The sequence below is a fragment of the Leopardus geoffroyi genome, chromosome C2 (assembly GCF_018350155.1).
Source record: "Leopardus geoffroyi isolate Oge1 chromosome C2, O.geoffroyi_Oge1_pat1.0, whole genome shotgun sequence".
Lineage (NCBI taxonomy): Eukaryota > Metazoa > Chordata > Mammalia > Carnivora > Felidae > Leopardus > Leopardus geoffroyi.
In genome coordinates, this window is record NC_059333.1 from 77,945,611 (window position 1) to 77,967,984 (window position 22,374).

At 40.7% G+C, this 22,374-nt stretch overlaps 1 protein-coding gene across 1 annotated transcript; it reads left to right on the forward strand.

The window, feature by feature from the left end:
* Positions 1 to 3,932: 3,932 nt before the first annotated feature.
* CLDN1 (claudin 1) lies at positions 3,933 to 20,615 on the forward strand. Its single transcript, XM_045502596.1, has 4 exons — positions 3,933 to 4,396; positions 13,490 to 13,654; positions 16,137 to 16,221; positions 17,928 to 20,615. The coding sequence occupies exons 1-4, from the start codon at positions 4,174 to 4,176 to the stop codon at positions 18,088 to 18,090; spliced, it is 636 nt and encodes a 211-aa protein (XP_045358552.1). The 5' UTR covers positions 3,933 to 4,173; the 3' UTR covers positions 18,091 to 20,615.
* Positions 20,616 to 22,374: the final 1,759 nt, after the last annotated feature.

Consider the following 22,374-nt stretch of genomic DNA (forward strand, 5'->3'; position numbering starts at 1 on the left):
GCTCTAGGCTCAGAACTGTCAGCACAGAGCCCGACGCGGGGCTCGAACCCATGAACGGTGAGATCATGACCTGAGCTGAAGTGGGACTGTTAACCAACTGAGCCACCCAGGTGCTCCAAAAGTTTTTGCTTTTAAACACTTACACCTCGCTACCCTCTAAAAAACTGATAGAAGTTTCAAAGGACTGTTTTCAGCAGTTATGACAGGCATGAACCAATGGTTTTTAGAACCTTCATGTTCTAACACTAAAATTCATGCTAAATTTTCACATTTGTACTCTGGTTCCTCTCTCAAGCCCTGAATAATTACACAGCAGATTGTTTGCCTAGAAATGTATCCATCCATTCTGCTTTCACAACCCGAGAAGTGCAAAAAGTCAGTGTTACCATGCGGTGCCACTAAGGGGAAAATGTCCCTTCTGAAGGCTTTTGTACTCTTATCACTAGTTTCTGAGAGCCTCTCATGCTGCCCTTTGGGACTGTGTTTCTTTGCCTGTGCTCTATGACCCTTCGTCTCACTTTTATTCTCCACTCTTGGTGTATCTCTCGAACTTATTTCCGGTCCTCAGGATTATAGCTGAGCCTAAGCATCAGTACAGACGGACATGGATGGAGTAAGCCAGCAGACTATTTGGTCTTTTCGTCCAGACCTCTGTCTTCAGCAGCAACACCTCTTCCACAGGATCTGATCCCCCAGGTGTGGGTCTTAGTGGACAGAAGAAGAGATGGAGAAAGGACACGAAGGAGTCAGAGGGTAGCCACAGTGTGGAACACCTCACTGGAGGAGAAATACAGGGTAAGGATGGCTAAGCCCTGAAAGCCAATGGTCCTCAATGGATTTCATTCACACAGGGAACTACTGTAGAAGCATGCTTAAAGGCTTGTGCTCCAGACCATGGTGTGTAGTTTGGGATCCCAGAGCTTCCATTTACCAAATACGATCTTGGGTAATAGAGGACAGAGCATATAAAAGTCTAGTAATGATAGCGTATTACCCACAAAGGTCAGCTTTTATTACTTAGGGTCATTGAGCTTTATACTTGGGTGACCTTTTGGAGTCAATTCCTAATTATTATTGGTAGGGAAATTGAGAGGAGAAAAGAAGTAATTTGTCTAAGGGTACAGAGGAGATCTTCCTGTTCAACAGGCCAAGACATTTGCCATGCCATCGCCAACCTTTCTAGAAACTCCTTGGTCACAGTGATGCCTCTTTTGCTTATGCTTCAGATATTAGAGGCCCATGTTTGTGAGTTGTTTTTCCTCTTAAGTGGATGGATTTATGCTGAGCCGTGATCTCACCTCTGTGCACTGAGGGAAGGACAGAAAACTAGACAGGATTAGGGATACCAGAGATGGGCACGGGGCACACTGCAGTAAACAGCATTTACCACAACCCCACAAATAAGGCTGCGGCCAGTGAAGTAATCAGCCTCACACAGCCCCGAAACAAAATGAAAACAAAAACACGGGCCATACTGACCACAGAATTCAAACCTCCGGTTGCCTGCGGACTGTAGGTTGATAGAAACAGGCCCTCCTGCAGGTTAAAAGGACCCAAGCATGAGTGTATTCATTGAACACATATCTTGTCTTCATTAATCCAATCTGAGCAACAAAGAAAAAAAACATTTCCAAGAACAGTTTTAATTCTGAATGGACTGGAACGACAACAAAACAGATCATGATTCACATGGTAGTGGTCTAGACTTACAGCAAATTCTGAGAACCTCCTTTGAGCTGAATACTCCTGGAGGATAGACAAATCACGTGTGATTGATACTTCTGCAGCTACACCCACACGTGCCCGCAGAACATCCACCTGGACCTAGAAAGAATTACTACCTGCAGGCCCAGACTCTGGGGACTCAACATGGATGTGGTCCCGCCCTTCAGAGCTGACTGAGAGCCTTCTTGGGGTCTGGAAGACTTTCACACTCACTTGTTAATCAGGCTTATTCCAAATGAAATCCTTTATCCAGCTCATGTGATACCCTCTTCATGGCTAGTCCCCAAATTTCTGGGAAGACCTGTCCTTTGGACTTAAACCTTCAAAGGTGTCTGGAGATAGCCAGGTAGAAGTGAGGGTGATGGGGTTTCGGTTTGTTGTTGTTGTTGTTGTTGTTGTTTCACTTTCATATAGACTTAAAAAAATATTTTTTTAATGTTTATTTTTGAGAGAGAGACAGAGAGCGAGGGAGAAGGGCAGAGAGAGAGGGAGACACAGAATCCGAAGCAGGCTCCAGGCTCTGAGCTGTTAGCACAGAGCCTGATGCGGGGCTCAAACCCACGAAAACCGTGAGATCCTGACCTGAGCCCAAGTCGGTTGATTAACTGACTGACCCACCCAGGCGCCCCTGTATAAACTTTTTTTAAGGGTAGTTTTACATTCACAGCAAAATTGAGCAGAAGGTACAGAGATTCTCAGGCACCACCTGCCCCCACACATGCACAGCCCCATATCAGCACCTCCCAAGTGTTAGAGTCATTTTCATCCCTCTCATTCACACTCTGAGCCTTTCTTTTCTTTTTTACTCTTCATTCCTTGTGGCAAACCGGCAGCTCCCATGGTAAATACGGAAGTCTACCTTGTTTTCTCCTCTTGCTTTATCCTTGTTTTCTATGTTTACTTCTGCCTCCGATGTGCTTCTGGTTTTACTAAAATCATAGAAGCTTCTCCTCCTACCACACTCAAACCACATACAGAAATCAGTTGGGAAAACATTTTAATTATTCCAAACCACAAGGTCACTTCTGAGTAACTACAAAGAAGGAAGCTTTAGAGACCTGTGGAGGGAAATTGAAGTCTCAGCTAGACTGAAACCTGAGGGGGGTTCTAAAACGGAACCAGGACCTTGACTTCCTGAATGCTAGCCCAGTTCTTTTTCCTCTGGGGAAAGACTTTATTTTTCATGTTTATTTATTTTTGAGAGAGAGAGAGAGCGAGAGAGCATGCACACGCAGGAGAGAGGCAGAGAGAGAGGGGGACAGAAGGTCCGAAACAGAGAACCACACAGGGCTTGAACCCACGGAACCCTGAGGCCACCACCCCAGTCAAACCAAGGCGCTTAACCAACCAGGCCACCCAGGTGCCCCTGGGGGAAGGCTTTTATATACTCTCATCTTTGATGAACAGTTGTCTGATAACTCATTGATGAAACACTCTTTGGGCCATGATGGGGGTGCCCATTGGCAAGGTCCCTCTAAGAAATAATCACTGCTTTAAGACAAACTGCTGTGGGAAAGAGACTGGTGTGTGTGTGTGTGTGTGTGTGTGTGTGTGTGTGTGTGTGTAGGGGTGGGGGAGGGTAGGCAGCACTTTCATAACGGTGATAATAGATTAAAGGGTATATATTCAGGTCGCTATCAGACCACTCTGTAGTGGAAAGTACTGGAAATGCTACTAACTTGCTGTGTGATCGTAGGAAAATCTTGTTTCCTCTCTGGGTCTCAGTTTCCCAACCTATGAGGGAGGAAAGAAGGCGGAGGAAGATGGACAAAAGAGAGACAAGTGTGTGTGAGGGAGGGGAACTGTTGTGGGAATAAACAGAAAATGCTTTTAATGAGATAGTAAAATAAAGTTGAAAATGAAAACGGGGGGTCTCTTGAGGCCTCTGCTTCTCATCTTTTATGCATTTTTAGCATTTCCACATATAGTCATTTTGGGGTAAATGTAGATCGAATGGATGGAAAGCCTGAGAAGTCTCACAAGAGGAAAAAGGGGAGGCGAGAAATGGGAGAGAAGGAGTCAGGAGCACACCGGACCCTGAGCCTGCCCAGTAAGTCCCCACACCGTTCCTGCCCAGGGTGCAGGGCCAGCGAGTAGGGCTCCTGCGCTCCCCGAGGCTTTCTTAGTGAGCCGCCCTGAAACCGCCAGGGGGCGCTGCGCGGCGGCCGGCGGGCCGGGGGCGGAGCCGCTTTAAATCGCGGCGCCCAGCAGGTTGGCGTCTCAGTCCCCAGCCGGGAGCCGCGCAGCTTTTCGCGTTCCAACTCCAGCGCCGCCGACCCGGACCGGACCCTGACCCACAGTTTCGCCAGGGGCAGCACCAGGAGCAAGGCTCCCCGCAATCACTTTCTCTGCGCGGCTCCGTCACCCCGGGGAGTCCCAGGTGCGCACCTGCCAGCTCCGCCTTCTGCACCTGCCACCGGCGAGCCAGCGCGGGCACCGGAGAGAGCCATGGCCAACGCGGGGCTGCAGCTGTTAGGCTTCATCCTGGCCTTCCTGGGCTGGATCGGCTCCATCGTCAGCACGGCACTGCCCCAATGGAAGATTTACTCCTACGCCGGCGACAACATCGTGACTGCCCAGGCCATCTACGAGGGGCTGTGGATGTCCTGCGTGTCACAGAGCACGGGGCAGATACAGTGCAAAGTCTTCGACTCCTTACTGAATCTGAACAGTGAGTGCCTTCCCCACCCCCACGGCCTTGAACCTGAGACCCCAGGCCCCCAGGGGCTCCTTTTTTGGGTAGAGGCTACCAGTTGATTCCGTGATGTAATTACATGATGAAACTTAAGTTGATCAGGTCTTCTGATCATGTGCTTTGTGGTGAGGAAGCAAAAGAACTGTGGTTTGGGAAAAGAGACGCCCTGGGCTCAGCTCTGATTTTCCCTCCAACTCCCTGGGTGACACTTTTCTCCTGTAGGTGTGTTTTTATCTTAAATTCCCTTGAGAGTGAAGTGGAGATTGAGTGGGTGAAGGCCAACCTCCAACTTCAGATCGAAGGCCTTTCCTGGACATTGTAAGATTCTGTGTAAATTGAAGAATGGTTGGGTTTGGGCAAGAAAACCCTGTGCTTTAAAAAGTTCAGAGGCTGGTAGCTTTTCCAGATTCTACAATTACTAGACAATCCCAACGTTTTAGATGAATTGTGAGGGTTTTAAAATCTATCTTTACTATGAGTTTCCATAGTAAAAGTCACATTCCTACATGGACTGTCCCAACCTAGTGAGTACTACCCACACTTGAGCTTGAAGGCTCTGATCCTTTTGAGTTTTGAGATCCACTAAGTGTGGGGAGGCTCTATCGCATTCTCTTCCTTGACTCGGGGTTCGCATTCAAGCTGGACTCTGCAGAGGAGGCAGATTGTGTCATGTCATTTTGGAAAATGTAGGCTGGTGGCAGGTGGAAAAGGGTGACAAGAAGGAAAAGTTCTAAATAAGCTCCCATCATAACAGGGAGGGAAGAGTGAGGGCATGGAGAAAATGTGGCAGAGGAGACACAGTTGAGGAAGGCAGAACTCAGCCGGGGAGGAAGGTAGTAAGAGACACAGTAGGTCTTCTCCAAGCTTCCGTCTTCCTCAAAAGAATGTCTGTGTAACACACGTCCGTTCTTCTGTCAAGTGGGAGAGGGTTATGCAGAGAGAACTATTTTGAGAGATGTATTTGTAAGGATGATGGGGAGAAGGATGATAGAATGGCCTTTTTACTTTTATTTTTCTAGGTAAAAGCTTTTGAGTGCCTTTTCAGAAATGCATTAAATTGCCACTTACTTAGGTCATAACAATTCATGGCTGGAGTACTTTCCTTGAGGTACTCCACTAGTTGTCCTGCACCTGTGTGCCTCGTATGCCCTTGGACTAACTTGAAGAAAAGTTTCCTCTGTCTTTACCTGGACAAACGAGCCTGCCCGTCAGCCCCCTTTGTGTTCTGAGGGTAAGCCTCGCTGTCATCATGCAAACTTACTTCTGTTGACCTGTCCACCTGCTGTGTGTGGTTTTGTCAGAAACCATACAGTTTAGAGTTATTAAATCTGTTCTGAATCTGTTCAAACAGCTTGATCACCTGGTCCATCAATGTGCATGGTGGTTTTGAGTGTTCTCGTTTCAACTTTTCAAAGTTCCCATATTGTTAGGATCCCTTTATACCAAATATAAGAAGTATATTAAGTACGCTCCCTTATGTAATCATTGAATCTCCCCATGAAAAGACGAATGCGTGTAAGGAAATGATGTCAGGCATTTTGCATGTCATGCTAAGGACTTGGCAGATGGAGAAGGTTTTAAGGGCAATTCCAGAGAGCTCTCTGATTCTTCTGATCAAAACAGTTCATTCTCAACACATTTAACTAGGTTTCCTTTTACTTCCTCAAGCCACCAAATAGAATCCATGACTAAATTGATCCATGTTGTAAATACTCCAACAGGTAGGTCATTGCTATACATGATAAAGTGTCAAAATGTTTTACTTCCATTTATTCCCTGCTAATATAGCAGTTGTGGTTTTTTGAAGCTATTGTGGAAGAACTAAATACACTCCCCTGCACATTTTATTTTTTATTTTTTTTTTAATTTTTTTTTTCAACGTTTATTTATTTTTGGGACAGAGAGAGACAGAGCATGAACGGGGGAGGGGCAGAGAAAGAGGGAGACACAGAATCGGAAACAGGCTCCAGGCTCTGAGCCCTCAGCCCAGAGCCTGACGCGGGGCTCAAACTCACGGACCGCGAGATCGTGACCTGGCTGAAGTCGGATGCTTAACTGACTGCGCCATCCAGGCGCCCCCCCCTGCACATTTTAGAGATTGCTTCCTGATGATTTAAGTCCAGATCAGATTCCTCTTTTTGTTTTGGTAGAAACCAGGGTTTATCCAAAGTGGAGGTGAGGCCTTTCTCTCAAAACTGATTCCCAGAAGAGGGAGCCTTGACTCACAGGTACTTTCCCAAGCTGCCAATGACTGACCAGATGCCTTTGAATGAAGCTTAGTGAACCTGTGTCTGTTTCTCTGCCTGGGCTGTGGTCCTCACCCTCACCTAATGTAGAGACCTGGGGTAGTGGTGATTCATTGGCTGGATTGGATACAGTTTTGTAACATCTAGAAGAGAATGATTATCTTATGTGTAAGTAGTGTCCCTTGTAAAGAGTTGCATTCCAGGAAGTGCTTTTAGCTTACAGCTTAACTAGAAGTTTCCTGAAATTGTACCTTGTTCTCTTTGCCAGTCGAGCCCACTTGGCATCTTAGGGTGGAGATAGAGAAATTTATCAAGGTTTGTAACAACAGACATGTTAAAAGCCCTTGATCCCCTGCTCTAGCTAGTGTCAGCTATAAAAAGCATGTGGCATTCATAAAATATCTAAAGGAATATAGGGTATTGGAACCAGTATAGGAAATGGGATACAACAGGGTTTTGTTTTTTTTTTTTAATGTGGTTCTTGCAAAGTAGTTTATTAAAATGTAACTGAGAAACTTCCTGGGGGGGTGGGGGAGGGGAATGTTACACTGTGTATTGTGGTTTTACTATGGCCGAAACCATTTCAGTTCCATCCCAGGTATGAAATGCTTATTGACAAGATGACTCCTGCAGCTGAGAATTGGCATATACAGTGAGGAGTGCCAGATACAGCTGCAGTAGACTTTTCCTGATTAAACTGTACATCTCGCCTTGTGTTGATCCAGTTCTCAAGCTTTTGGCGAGCTTGTGTCTATTTTATGTAGTTAGTTCATTGTTTCTTCTTGCTTGATTTTAGTGGCGAGAGCGGTCCAAAGGATTGGGCTGTCCAAGTAGGCTGCAGTGTGGGAGGTGTGCAAGTAGAGAAGTAAGCATTTTGTAGGAATGTTGTAGGGAAAATCCAAGCACCAGACAAATGGAAGGTTAGGCTAGACTCTGCTAAGTCTCATGTAACTTTGGGATTCTGTAATTTGTTTATAAGCTCCTCTAGCCTGTTCCACTTGCTTTGCATGAACCCACATGTGTGTAGGTGTGCTTAATGAGTATGGGTTGTCAGTGAGGTTTCCCAGCACTCTCCTCATGATGTCAGGCTCAATCGAAGAGACGAAATCACTGACTTGGATTTTAAGTCTTTAAAGCATAGGCAGAGAGGAAGGTACTCACATTTCCCCAGTCTACATAATGCATGCTGCAACCAAGGGGTGTTCAAGGGGCCACTGGTGTTCGACTCTGTTTCATGAATTAGTTTTGACTCTTGGAATGATGAAAGTAAAATAAAAATAAAATAAAAATCTAGGCTTGAAATCAGAAGTTCTCAATGCTTACCCTAGTTTTGTGCTAAGTAGCTATGTATATTATGGTAAGCCACTCCATCTCTCTGGGCTGTAGTTTTCCCACTTATAAAATAGGGCGGAGCGAGGGGGATGGGGAGATGAATCCATGATTCATTCATCAACTCAACAAATGTAAGCCAGGCCCTATTCTTGCTCCCAGGGATGCAGCTGAAATGATTTAGAAGGTGCCAGTGTTGATTCCTGCCTGTGCCAACATTCTTTGTTACTGACTGCCATGATTGAAGGCAAAGAAGCAAGTGGCATAGTTTAGGTTTCTCTGATGGGAGCGATGGGTAATTGGTAATATGGAAGCTTACATTCAATCATGAGGCAGTTTCTCTAAGAAACAAACAAAAAAGATAGCGAGACTACTCAGGACATCCTGAGAAGTGCTAAGTCCTGACTCCTCCCAGACCACTTCAGTGACTGTGGCAGTGTTCTGAGGTCATACGCAGTGGCCACCAGCTTAGGTGTCAATAAAATGGAAATCATAACAATGAGAACTCTTGAGAAACTTTGAACTTGAGTAAAAGTGAAAAAGCCATGGGAGTATATAGTTCTGTGAGTCTGTGATGAGCTCATTTAATTGCAGGGAAGAGAGCGTTTTTGTTTCAGTCACCCAATGGTCAGTTCATTTACTTGCCTAACACTTATTAAGCAACTACTCATGCAAAGGGGGACCACGTGAGGGTGTGGATTTAATGAAAATCGATTTTGTTTGATACGTACTGCGTAAGGTAGTGATATAGCAATATGGCCAGTAAATAGCATACACAATTATACAATGCCAGGTATCTACAGGAGACTTTGCTGCTTGTATAGTAAGACTTTAAAAAAAAAAAAAAAAAAAAGAAACCTTTAGAAAAAAAATGGACATACTTGTCTATACTTGTCTTTCTACACTCATGTTGATTAACCCAACTGTAGTCGATCAGTAACTTCTCACTCATTTCTTGTCTTGTAAGTAGAGGTCTTTGTAAGTACTTTTTCAAATTATACTTTCGGGTCGAAAGTGGTGAGAACCCCTTAGGGGGTCTTTAATCTCAAGATTATCGGTCTAGGTAAGTGTAATTAAAAGACTGCCTCCTCTATTTACTGCTGAATAATGATGAGAAACAATAGTGTAACTTTCTGAATGTTTGCTAACCATTTTCCCCACAGACAACTTTAGTCAGTGATAAGAATATTGTAGAGGTGTCTCCAAACTTAAAGGGCCAGGAAAGGAACAGATTGCTTCCAGAGTTGATCCAATTAGGCCAGCTCAGAGTTAATAGTTCAAGGCTATACTGTATCTATCTGGTCTAAAATGCTGTTTTGTGGCTCTCAAAGATTTCTCAACTTCTTTATCCTGCTCATCATTATTCTACTAGGAAAAGAAAAAAAGAAAGAAAGAAAGAATGAGCTCAGAAGCTCATTCAATGCAGAATTCTAAAATTTTGAAAGCTAAAAAAATAAAGAAGTTAAGCACAAAATATGATTTGTTCCCTCCTTGTATAAGTTTCTGGCTTTTAATGATTGAAACTAAGTCTAGCTTTATATAGGAAATTTTTACTCTACCCAGGCTCACTAAGGAGGCGTTGCTCATGAGTATATCAAAGACTAAGCTAAACACCAGAGTATTTTCTCTATTGTATTAGTGCAAATTTGAAAAAATAAAAACATGTTCTAATTTGAATTCGTTGAACACAGGTTGAATAACCCATGTAGCTTGCCAGGTACTGTTCGTAGTGTTTTGGATGGAACAAATATCTGCCCCAAGACCTCAAGGAGCTCACAATTACATATGTTAGACCTCTGACTTAAAAGGCTTCCATAAGACCTTAATTTGAAGGATTCATCTGGTTCCAGCGTAAAATTGTGCAATTTAGATTCTATCTCCACATAAAATTCTCATAACTTGTAACACAACATAACTTGTAACTTGCTCACTTTGACTTTGTAATCCATTGTTACATATGCCTAACTAGTGAGTTTTCATGTTGTTATGATTCTCAGCCTTTTTTTAACAACCCCCCCACCCCACACATATCAATATAGTTAAGAATTCATCCAAATGTCTCCAACGAAGCAAGATGAGATTTTGTGTTTGATGTGCATCCAGTATTGTAACATAGAAATTGTGCAAGTCAGTGGATGCTGAGACATAAATGAAAAGAGAGAAGGAGAAAAATACTACTTTGCAAAATAACACTATTGCTTTATCAGATCTTTAAAAATGAAACATGATCTCTGTTCCATTCAGCTTATATGATTCCCAAACAATTTCTTTCTATTTTCACCATTATTTTTTGTGCATTGTACAAATAATTCATTATTCTGTGAAGAAATAAAACAGAGGGGGTTTTGTAATGAACAGAAGAAAATGTTTCCTCCCCCTTAGAAGCTTTGTGAAATAAGGGGAAAGAATAAAATGGGTATGGCATGAACCAACTGTGCTTTCCCGGAGGACTTGAAGGGGGAAACCTTAGAGATGAAAACTGTGAATATTCGATCATTCCAGGTGAGTACAGATGGAGACGTGGAGTAGTTTATTTATGTGTGCTCCCTGTCTGGGTGGTTTTATACAAGTGTGACTCATGAGACTGAGGCACAGTAGACTCCCCGTGAAGAATACCTTGTGATTCAAGTGCTCAGACCTGCTGGGCTGGTGGCCTGGTGTTTTTACATGAAGTGCAGATCAGGATGATTATTACATCTCTGAGTCAGGTTGGGGGCCCTACAAGACAAACAAAGTGGAAAACTTGGAGAGACATCATAGTTTAACAATAAAAGTGGTTAATAAAGGTTGGAAAACTGTTTATGAGAGAAAAAGGCAGAAGAGGCTGAGAGATGTGGAAGGCTGCATGTAACTTAAGGGTCGTCATGGTAAGAATATTTGCTAACTGTGCTCTCTATATTGAAGGTAAAAATCCTGCCACCCCTTCTTTTAGCCCCTACAATGACTTCTGATTACACTTAGAATAAACACCGAACCCCGTACTCCAGATTGCAAAGCCCTGCATGATCTATGCCTTCTGACCACCATGCTAAACCCACCTCATTTTATTTGTCACATTCTGTCATCCTCCAGTAGAGTGACCAGTAGTGACCCCCTGTCCCCATTTGCCCAGGATTCAGGTCCTTCTCAGGAGGTAGGATTTGTAGTTTTAACACCAAGACAGTAGGGTGCCTGAGTAGGCTCAGTAGGCTAAGTGTCCAACTCTTGATTTTGGCTCAGGTCGTGATCTCACAGTTTGTGGGTTCGAGGCCCCACATCAGGCTCTGCACTGGCAGCATGGAGCCTGCTTGGGATTCTCTCTCTCTCTCCCTCTCTCTCTCTCTCAAAATAAATAAATAAACTTGGGAAAAAAAAAAAGACAGCGCCAGGCAAACAGACAGGAGTCATCCTATCCTCCTGGCATATGGATTATCTTTGTGAGTTTCAGTATTTCCTCTTCCGGTATTCTTTTGCTCTCAGTGGCATTTGGAACCAAATCTGAAATTTGTGTTATGTATAAGAACTTAGTTATTTTGCTTTTCATTTCCCTATTACATAATGATTGTCCTTGCAAAAACTGTTGGGAAATGAGAAGGAAGGACACACTGTAACAGTGGATTCCTTGGTACTTTCCTCCTCTTACCTCAGGATTGTTTGTGATTCCAAGGAAGAAGGTTTACGTTAATCTTATAAGCAGCTTCAGTTCCTGGGAAATGCATACGGAACATGTGTTTTCATTCAGCAGTTCTTATACTACCCTGGAATCTTAAGCGAAGTGTGTGGGTAGGGTACACGTGTGCCCACACACGCTTATAAGGACGTGGATATGTAAGGGGGAGAAGGTGTTTCCATTTTGGCATGTAATTAAATCATGGGGCGCCTGTGTGGCTCAGTCGGTTGAGCATCTGACTTCAGCTCAGATTATGATCTCATGGTTCACAAGTTCGAGCCCCGCCTCGGGCTCTGTACTGACAGCTTGGAGCCTGGGACCTGCTTCAGATTCTGTGTCTCCCTCTCTCTGCCCCTCCCCTGCTCCTACTCTCTCTCTCTCTCTTTCTCTCTCTCTCTCTCTCTCTCTCTCTCTCTCTCAAATAAATAAATAAACATTAATTTTTTTAATCAAATAAAATTTATCTTGGCTTCCAAAATATCTCTCAGATACAATAAAATAAAATACCTTTGATTCTTGTGATTTTATCAGAGATTGGATGTAAATATTAAAACATTAAAATCGAACGATGTTTTAGAAATCTTTAGAGTTAACTGCGGCTGGGAATGTAAGTTTTCAGCCTTGAACATAATAAGACTGAGCTTAAGTATCAGTCTGATAATGAGATACAAAACCTTTCCATCATGTCAGCCACTTTTGCAGACCATCAAGAAGTAAGGTGTTCCAACTTCTTGGCTAGAGATATCGTCATTCACACTTTCCATATAGAAGCATGGTCCCAAAGAATAATAAGCAGCTTACCCAAGATGGCACGGTATGTTACAATGGAAATAATATTTATATCTGCAAAAATAATTGTCACATGTGAACACTGTCAATAAGATAAAGATCTTTATCTGAAGGAGGAAAAAAATCTACAATTAATCAAAGTCATTTCTCCATAAGTGAGTGAAAAAGTTGAAGGGGAGAAACTTTTTTTTTCCATCTGTGCCTTCATTCCACAGTGATGGTATCATGGTTTTTACTCTTTAGGTAACATACTGGTATAATCTCCCAAAGCAAACTGTATCTATTTGATCATGATTTAGTACGCCAAGGACAATAACAGGATATGAGAAAATTAGTGGAATCTTGAGAAATGCTACATTAAATTATTGTCTGCTATTTTACAACCTGACAGTTTAATCGTTTTGGACACTGGTGTTATCTCTGAAAATATAAAACTACTATGTTCCAAACTAACATCTCAAAGTTTATTTGGTTTTGTTCTAAGAAAATGCCATTGATATCCCCCACCCCCAGCCCAATCACTGGAGACACAAATGTTACTTATCCAGCCATGATAATCTTTGAGAAATTCATTACTCATCTTCTAAATTCACCTGTTTTTTCCTGAAGCTTGATGACTGGAGTATAAAGCCATTGACTATTACCAAAGTATATTGTAAGCCATGTTAATTATAAATGGTTTAACATTAAGGATAATACATAGGATTGTTATTTCAGAATTAAAATACTCTGCTAGTGAGGATTAGAGATGTATTAGTTCTGCTAAACCTATTCAACCAGGTCATTAATTATTTTTCTAGAGAATTTGAAGTTCATATTGAAAACATAAAATGTGAGAGCTGGAGGACTTCTTACTCATCATCCAGCCAGGCGTTTCTTTTTCTGGAGAGGAAACTTTGTTGGTTACCTGCAGAAACATTGCTGGAACTGGGCTGTCCTGACTCCTAGTTCATTTTCATCTCTTCCCTACAATATTGGAATATACTTGGCCTTCATTCATTCTCCTCTTGTTGGCCTAGGCGTCCTTTTTACATGTTGTAAAATGTTTCCTTCCAGGCACTTTGCAAGCAACCCGCGCTTTGATGGTGATTGGCATCCTTCTGGGACTTATAGCCATCTTTGTGGCCACTGTTGGCATGAAGTGTATGAAGTGCATGGAAGACGATGAGGTGCAGAAGATGCGGATGGCTGTCATTGGGGGTGTGACATTTCTCATTGCAGGTAAAAGTGGCCCCGTCCCCCCGCCCCCCATGTCTCTGGCACAGTTGAAGACCTCGGTTTCGGTTTCCTGAGAGTTTATTGGATTGGTTGCACTTAAACTGATTTATTTAAGCTCCTTTCAGATCTTGAAGGATGTATTTCGGTTCCTTTAAAATCTGGAAGACACAGAAACCTTGAGTCGACTTTCACTCTCTCAAATAGGATCCAAATGAAAATTTGAGATCTGTGCTCATGGCGGCGGAGGGTGGGGGGCAGGTCTGTTCATTGAGGTCCCAGGTGCCGGCTGTTTTGCTACAACCTGTCTTCCAGGTAAAGAGAGGTATTTTCTATTTGGCAAACACTAAGGAACAATTCTATATGATTCAGAAATTTTCTGTAGTGTCTCCACAGACACTATGAAGCAGAGATGGGGAGTAATGACAGAGAGAGTACGTGAAGATTGTGTGAATTGTACAGATCTGTGAGCAATGGATGGGATTGAGGTTTTTTGGAGAAAAATGAGGACAACATTCCAGGCAGACAGATCTGATTCCAGAATAAATAGGATGTACTATAGAGAAGTGAAGAGAAAGGCCAAATGGAGTAGAGGTGGAACGTTGGAATGGCAGGAAATTAGGTAGATGAGATAAGAAAGAGAGAGCCTTGATAAAGTAATGAACTTTTGTTTTCCATAGACAACATACATATATTTGTTGCTTCATTCAAGTGTTGATTGATGTGTTACATATGTGACCTTTGAGAAAATGAGTACCAGAAGAAGACGTGGATAGTTCCATTATAAAATTCTATAATAAGGGGTGCCTGGGTGGCTCAGTCCATTAAGTGTCCAACTTCAGCTCAGGTCATGATCTCACAGTTTGTGAGTTCAAGCCTCACGTCAGGCTCTGTGCTGACAGCTCAGAGCCTGGAGCCTGCTTTGGACTCTGTGTCTCCCTCTCTCTGCTCCTCCCCAGCTCATACTCTGTCTCTCTCTCTCTCTCTCAAAAATAAATACACATTAAAAAAAACCTTTTAAGCCTATAATAAGAATTATATTAAATAAGATTGTTTATATGTATGTATACATATATAAATATGTATACATGTGTGTATATAAAATAATAGACTACTATATAAATTATAAACAGTGTATATACCTTATATAGTATATGTAGTAGTCTATTATAGTTTTTTAAAATGACACTAGTGATATAATCTACCATTAGGAAGAGCTAGAATTAGACTTTCTTTTCTCATTTTCTCTTTGACAAAAGACTTTGTAGGGCCTTTAGCCCAGCATCGTATGTGGATTTTACCAATAGTGAAGGAAGAGTGTCTGGCTTTACTAAAGATTTGGCTAAAGGGATCAGTCTTTGAATTTATTCAAATTAGCTCCTGTCAGAAAAAGCACGGATGACATTTTATTCCCAACAGTTTGGTCCCAAAGGCTATGAATAAACTGCATAGTGCCCCTTCTTCACTTACCTTCTTATAACTTCTGTAAGTGCAACACCCCTGCTTCTGTTTTATGGTAGTGAGGGTAGCAGGTTCCGGAGCCTTGTCATCGGTAGCCTTTGTCTCGGTAGCCAAAAGCAATAGTGTTTTCTGTCAAGTATTAGAGACAATTAGATTGGGCCAATTTTGGTGGGGAGTAGGGAGGGGAAGGGGAAGGAGGGAGTAGCATGGACATATTTAATCTGTTTATAGTGATAGTTTTATAAAATTACTGCAAAAAGAAGCTACTTAATCTCTTTGGATAAGAAATACTGAGATATTTTATACTTCTTATAAATGATAGAAGTAATTATGTTGAGTAAGTAGTTTCCCTGGTATTACTGAAATAGGAAGTGTGTGAGAAATTGAGGGCATGCTACGTAAATCGATCTAGCATATGGCACCTCACCAGTTCTCAAGGCAATATCTGGCATGTCTGGCCAGTGGGGCAGTAGGATTTGGTCCATACTGAGACAGGTCCTGCTCTTCCCTGCTATCTAGTTGTTTACTTTCCTTTTGGTCCTGTAGAAATGTAAATTTTGAATTTGGGTCAAGAAAAATGGAGAAGGGTTTTCATCTTCTCTTTTGCAAGTGACTGTCTATACTAATATGGACATTGGCTTTATCAAAAAGTTTAGTGCACTAATGTGTAACAATATCTTTGAAGGAGATCTTAGCTGACACCAAGCTGTTGAGTTATTTCCCAATGAAGTGTTATTTGTACCTGTGACCTTGGACTGTAAGTGAATAAGATGATATGAAGAGTGTAAACCATGCCCAACTTCAACTTAATATTTTTGCCTCTCTTAACAGAATACTTGGAATAAATCATGTCTGAATCTCCAGGCTCCCTCAGTTAAACTTGTCTAAATTAAAATTGACTAAATTAAAAATGTCAGCACTATTGATGAGATTCAATTCTTGTAAAATGCTTATAAATGTAATGGGTGTATATTTTATGTTCATTGTTCCACAATGATTAACAGTCTTTTGTTTTGAATTTCTGTAGGTCTGGCTGTTTTAGTTGCCACAGCATGGTATGGCAATAGAATTGTTCAAGAATTTTATGATCCCATGACCCCGGTCAATGCCAGGTAATGCTATTCATGCATAAAATAGTTTGTTCTCTGAGAAAATTCCCTTTTTATGTTCTGCAAAGTCCAACTAGTGCTGTAACTTCCCAGATTTGCTGGGAGGTTTATGAAATTTTAGTCAAACTTGAAAATAATCTAAAAGGCCTCTAACTGATGTTAAAATGAGTTTTAACAGCCTATATTGATGACAAAATTCGCTTAAAAGTAGAACATTTCCAAGCTTTATACTTTTCAAGTATATACTGGACCTTTATTTCTTGTTTATTCTTTTAATATCAATAAAGATGTTAACATATTTAACATTTGCTTTTTGAAGTATATCCCAATACTTACCACACTTGATTGATTGATGATTTGTAAGTTAACACACTGTTTATGATTGGTTGAAAAAATAGTACTACTGTAGAGGTTAATGAATAGTACTTCAATCCCAACAGTTTAATTTTATTTAAGAAAAAAAAAATGTAACTTATTTATGAAAAAAATAAGTTGAAATACTACTTTGAAATTTTTTGTTCCATAACAGCTGTAAAATTGGCTTTGCTAAGGTCATTTTTCTTAAAATTGCAAGTTGTAGAAATAACAGAGCTGATTCTTAGCTCTCATGTAACAACACTCTTTGATCAGCGACAAGGCTCTTTGTCTCGCTGTGTTCACATCATTAAGGCCTAATAACTGCATTCAAAGTCAGGATGTTAAGGTATAATTATTGTTTGTTTAGAGCTAGGATGAATGGATGAAGAATCACAGTGATTGGAGAGATAAGGCGTGCTTCTCTTCTTATAATCACCCACATCTAGGAGAACACATACTGCAGTGATCATGATCCTGTTGGAGCCCATCCCCTAAGACTTACAATATAGGGACGGAAATTGCAAAGTCTCAGTAGGCTAAAATTGTATCAGTGATGCATGTGAAAGCACTTCATAAATTGCTTGGCACTGTATACTTGTTATTTACATGGTGTTCCATGATCCTGAAAACCATCCACTGAGGCAGACAAGATTATCCTGCTTTAAGAGAAGCAGAAACTTAAGGCTGGGACGTGAAGGTAACTTACTAGCCAAAAGTGCAACACTGGAGAATCCAGGCCTCATCACTCTAGATCCAGCCCTCCTCTATTCTGTGGTCCACCATCATTCACAGATCCTCTCCTCAGGAGTCTGGCATCATACATCCACCTGGATCAGCTAATCTGAATGGTCTGTGGATTGCTTAGAAGTCTCTTTTTTTTTTTTTTTTTTTAAGAAAACCATACATTTCTGACTTCAGTGTATTAGGTATCTAGGATCAACTATTGAAATTTTAATAGTCTCCATCGCTCTCTAGCAGTTTCTTTACAGGATATGGTTGCTACTTGGCAAGAGCATAATTGTTCAGTTTTAGCCTGAGAATCATGGTCCAAGTCATAAACATGCTTTACAGGTCTCCTACATGTGGTAAAGTCTTTGGAAATATTTGTGTGATTAACCTGGTGTTGCATGCCATATTGCCTGAGCTACTATTGCAAAGTGTCTACAACTGTAATGTAAACATTCTTATATGTATGTATTCATAAACCTTAGAGTACTTCCCCCAAGGGATCATGGGGGATTTGTTTTTAATTGGAAAAATATTAAATGAATATGATACTGATTTCCTTAATTATATTATAAAAATTTTCAATGGTCCATTGATTAAACAAATGCATTGTCTTTTCTTTTTAGGTATGAATTTGGTCAGGCTCTCTTCACTGGCTGGGCTGCTGCTTCTCTCTGCCTTCTGGGAGGTGCCCTACTTTGCTGTTCCTGTCCCCGGAAAACAACATCTTACCCAACGCCACGGCCTTATCCAAAACCTGCACCTTCCAGTGGGAAAGACTACGTGTGACACAGAAGCAAAAGGAGACAGCACTAACGAAAGAAGTAGAAAATGGACATTGTAATACTGTCATTGACCTTAGACTTTTGACTATTGTAGTCTGAACTGTGGTATTACCAAACCAAACCAAACAAAACCAAAAAAAAAAAAAAAAAAAAAAAAAAAACACCAAAAAAAAACAAACCAAAAACAAAAAACCCGATATTTAAAAAAAAAAATACCCATTGCTAAAAATGGCTTAGTCTTATTTTATCTCCTTTCCTTCAATACAGGAAGGAAGCCTTTTCCATTTTTATTACTGCTTCCCACTGAGTAATCACCTCAAATGTGGGGAGGGGGCGCTCCATAAATATATATAGATATGTATATATACATGTTTTTCTATAAAAAGTTCGATAACAAAAGCTCTTATCATTGTATTGGTACCATTATACTTAAAGTATATCTAAAAAAAGAAAAATATATTTAATTCTATATTGATTGAAAAAAGCAGTTTATTTGGTATATTTCTCTTCTTCTGTATGGACACATATATAATAGGTCAAATATCATTTTCCCTCTTTCATGAGTTTTTAGTGTCTTTGACAGAAGCCCTAATCTATTTTATCAAGTATGACTTTTTTCACTTCTTCACATGTGCCCTTTTCATGTGCTTCTTTTATATTATTTTTATTATAGTCTTACACTATGTGCTTTGTCATCAGTCATTTTTCATGTCTTTATTGTTTTTTTTCATTAGGTTGAGCTTAATATTGAATCTGATAACACATTTTATATGACTACAATTTAATGCCTAGAGTCAGTAAGAATCTCTTACAAATCAGAGCGTTAGGAGAATATCTTTCTGTATGACCAGATGATATATTCCTGTTGACCTTCCCACACGATGTCTGTACTCTGCCTTACAACACTCTTGTTTGCTTTGAAAATATTTGTCTGATTGAGTTGCTGTGTGCTACTTTCCCAGGTGTTGTAACACAATTTTATTGATTGAGTTTTTAAGCTACTTATTCACAGTTGTATATCCCCCCCAAACTATCTTTTTCTCCCCGCACCCCCTCAACCATATTGTTTTCTCATATGTAATTATCATATAGTTTACTTCTTTCTAGAAAAAAAATGTCTCACATGTCTGAATGAAGTGCTAAACTTCCTGTAGTGATAAGCTGATGACGAATATTCCCTCTCTAGCTGTAAGCGAGTCACTTAATCTTTCTCCTTTTTTCCCATCTGTCAAATTGAGATAATGATACTTAACCAGCTGGTAGAGGCAGTGTGAGTATCAATTAGTTGATATTATTCTCATGCTTTGAACATGAACTATGCCTAAGTAGTGTTTTTATTTGCTCAATTGGCTGTTAAGAAGTCACTGAACCCAACCTCTACAATGCCTTTACATCGCCCAGCACCTTCCTTTCTCTATTGGTCCATTTCCTTTCTATCAGCTGTGTATGCCATGCTATTGGTTCCCTGTTCCATTTTAACAATTGCTCTTCATGTTCCTGTCTGAGAAATTACTACTTCACTTGAGCAAGATGATGTAATGGAAGGGTGTTGGCTTTGGTGTCTGGAGACCTGATTTGAATCTTGGTGCTATCAATTACTACGTGAGTTTGGGCAAGGCACTTTGCTGCCCTAGATTTATTGCCTCATCTGTAAAAAGGGGATTGTGACTCCTGACCTGCCTACCTCACAGGGCTGTTGTGGGGATCCAGTAATATGGGATACATGTAAATATGGTTTGATAAGGTAAAAAGAAAAATACTCTATGAAAAAAGAATTAAGGATTTGAGTGCATAGGTTTTGGGTTGCTTTTCAAATCACTGAAAAGAGAGAAATTTTAAGAAATGGCTTTCTTGCCTTAATCTCTCACATGATGGGACACTAAAATGGAATTCAGCTTACTAAATGGAAAAGATTCTGAGGAAGTCTTAGTTTCTTCAGTCAGTATGGCCTGATGCTTTTTGTGGCTAAGCTCTTCTCCTTTCAGTAATGCAGACTTGACTTAGCACAAGTTTGCAGATGTAATGGGTAAAACAGGAGCGTAAGCATTAGCAAAGGCAAAATATGGAAGATTTTTTGAATTATAGTAACTGGCCAGCATATACAAGGTGTTGCTATTAGCTGGCAGCTAGCACTACTTGAATAGGTAGTTTGGGAATGGTAATTCATGGTGAAACCACATGGGGAAGTTATCCAAAGGGCTGCATCATATGAGGATATGAACCAGAAAATTTTAGTGTGTCTTCAAAATCTGAAACTCTATGTTCTTAGAAGGTATAAATCAAAGAGACTTTCTACTTACATACGTCCTAATGATGTCTGAGTGTAAATGTATGTGGCTACTGGTTGCTAAACTCTACAGAGAAATTGATAGTCTAAAATGGCCAACAGAATTGGTACACCAGAATTTACCCAATTCTGCTATTTTTGTACTCCTCTTCTGTGCCTGGAAACAGACAAATAGATATTTTGGAGTTTTGTAATGGGAATTTGTATAAAGCATTACTCTTTTTCAATAAACTGTGTTTTTTTTAATAAAAAATAGCTTGTTTTTCTAATTATTTCAAGATCGTCATGGTTGGAAGAAGTTATGGTTTAGGATAGGATCTGACTCACTGTACGTTCCTGGGAAAGTGCTATTGTGCCTCTGGGCCATCTATCAAGTAGTTGAGTAACTCTACCCACTGTAATGGCCTATTTCTCTCAAACTGAGTTTCTACCTCATCAAGGCTGGTGATAGAAGAGAATTCCAAGAGAAGGTGCTTTATTTTCCTCATCCACAAATAGGGGACATGCTACAAAAGATGACTAAATGGTAAAATAGCCATTGTACAGTATTGTGCAAGCGTAAGGTGGTTGTGTTCCTCAGAAGGGTAGGCTAGAAATTCATTATCGTTTTTGTGATGATTATTATCAAAACTACCTCTGAGGAAAGCAAGTGATGAACCACACTCACTAATTATCTGAAAATATCAATAATTGATAAAGCCTTAATTGTAACCCCTCCCTGGGCAATTTTCATATTAAAGATACAGGCTTGTAAACAAATGATTGCAGTTCTGTGTGGAGTTTCAGACATCAACAGGATGGGTGAGAGACTAAGGTTGTCAGTTTGATCTAAACTAATTGAGCAGATGCAACAGAATCCCAACTCTTTCTGTAGAATTTAAATTTCTGGGGGTAGGGTCCAGGCCCATGCAGTTTGAGAGGAGGTAAAATGCGTAGGTGCTCCTGACAAGAACTCTGAAGGGAAAAGCCTGGATTGTAAATCATACCGAGTAGACACCCACTTCTGTGTGAGCTCATCCTTGTTGGATGCCATTTTTCTGCAAACCATGCCATTTGCCCTATCTTTTAGCACTTCCTATGTAGATGTGTGTCCAGTTCAGGGAAAACTCCAAGCCATTTTTATATTCCCCATTTGTAAACCTGTTGCTAATATCCTAATAAAATCCAGTAGTGGATACTTTCCCTTCTCTCTGCATGTGGCAGAAATGTAAGATTTCTGTAGTACCCTCCTCTCCCAGCCTAGACATATTCCATGTGTCCCCAGCCTGCCCTAAAATCTCTACAGTTAGCTGGTACCATGGAAACTGACAGAAGTCAGTGTAGATTCTAGGGTTATGGGGAATAGCTTGTTGAGTCCAAAAATAATCAAAAACATTCTCAATGTTCTGAACTTCTGCAAACCTCATGGCATTTTGTATACTAGACTTCCATTGACAGGTTTTTCCACTATGGCCAGTATTGGCAATTGGACTTGAGATATGAATTTACTCAATACTTACTGAACACCAATGATAAGTCCAGTGTCAGTGAATGCAGACAAGGCTAAGTGATATAGGATACCAACAGACCCTGTCCTGGTGGTATCTCATCATGATTTTGATTTGTATTTTCCTAATGATGAGTGATGTTGAGTATTTCTTCATGTGTCAGCCATCTGAATGTCTTATTTGGAAAAATGTCTATTCCTGTCTTCTCATTTCTTAATTTGGTTGTTTTTTGGCTGTTGAGTTTGATAAATTCTTTATGACTTTGGATACGAACCCTTTATCAGATAAGTCATTTGTAAATATCTTCTCCCATTCTGAAGACTGCCTTTTAGTTTTGTTGATTGTTTCCTTTGCTGTACAGAAGCTTTTTATCTTGATGAAGTCCCAATAGTTCACGTTTGCTTTTGTTTCCTTTGCCTTCGGCGATGTGTCTAGTAAGAAGTAGCTCTGGTAGAGGTCAAAGAGGTTGCTGCCTGTGTTCTCCTCTAGGATATTGATGGTTTCCTATCTCATA

Bases quoted from the DNA above. Each gene is read 5' to 3' on its own strand.
- CLDN1 (XM_045502596.1), top strand. From the start codon at position 4,174: ATGGCCAACGCGGGGCTGCAGCTGTTAGGCTTCATCCTGGCCTTCCTG. The intron at 4,397-13,489 runs GTGAGTGCCTTC...GTTTCCTTCCAG, and splicing joins CTCCTTACTGAATCTGAACA to GCACTTTGCAAGCAACCCGC. The intron at 16,222-17,927 runs GTAATGCTATTC...TTTTCTTTTTAG, and splicing joins ATGACCCCGGTCAATGCCAG to GTATGAATTTGGTCAGGCTC.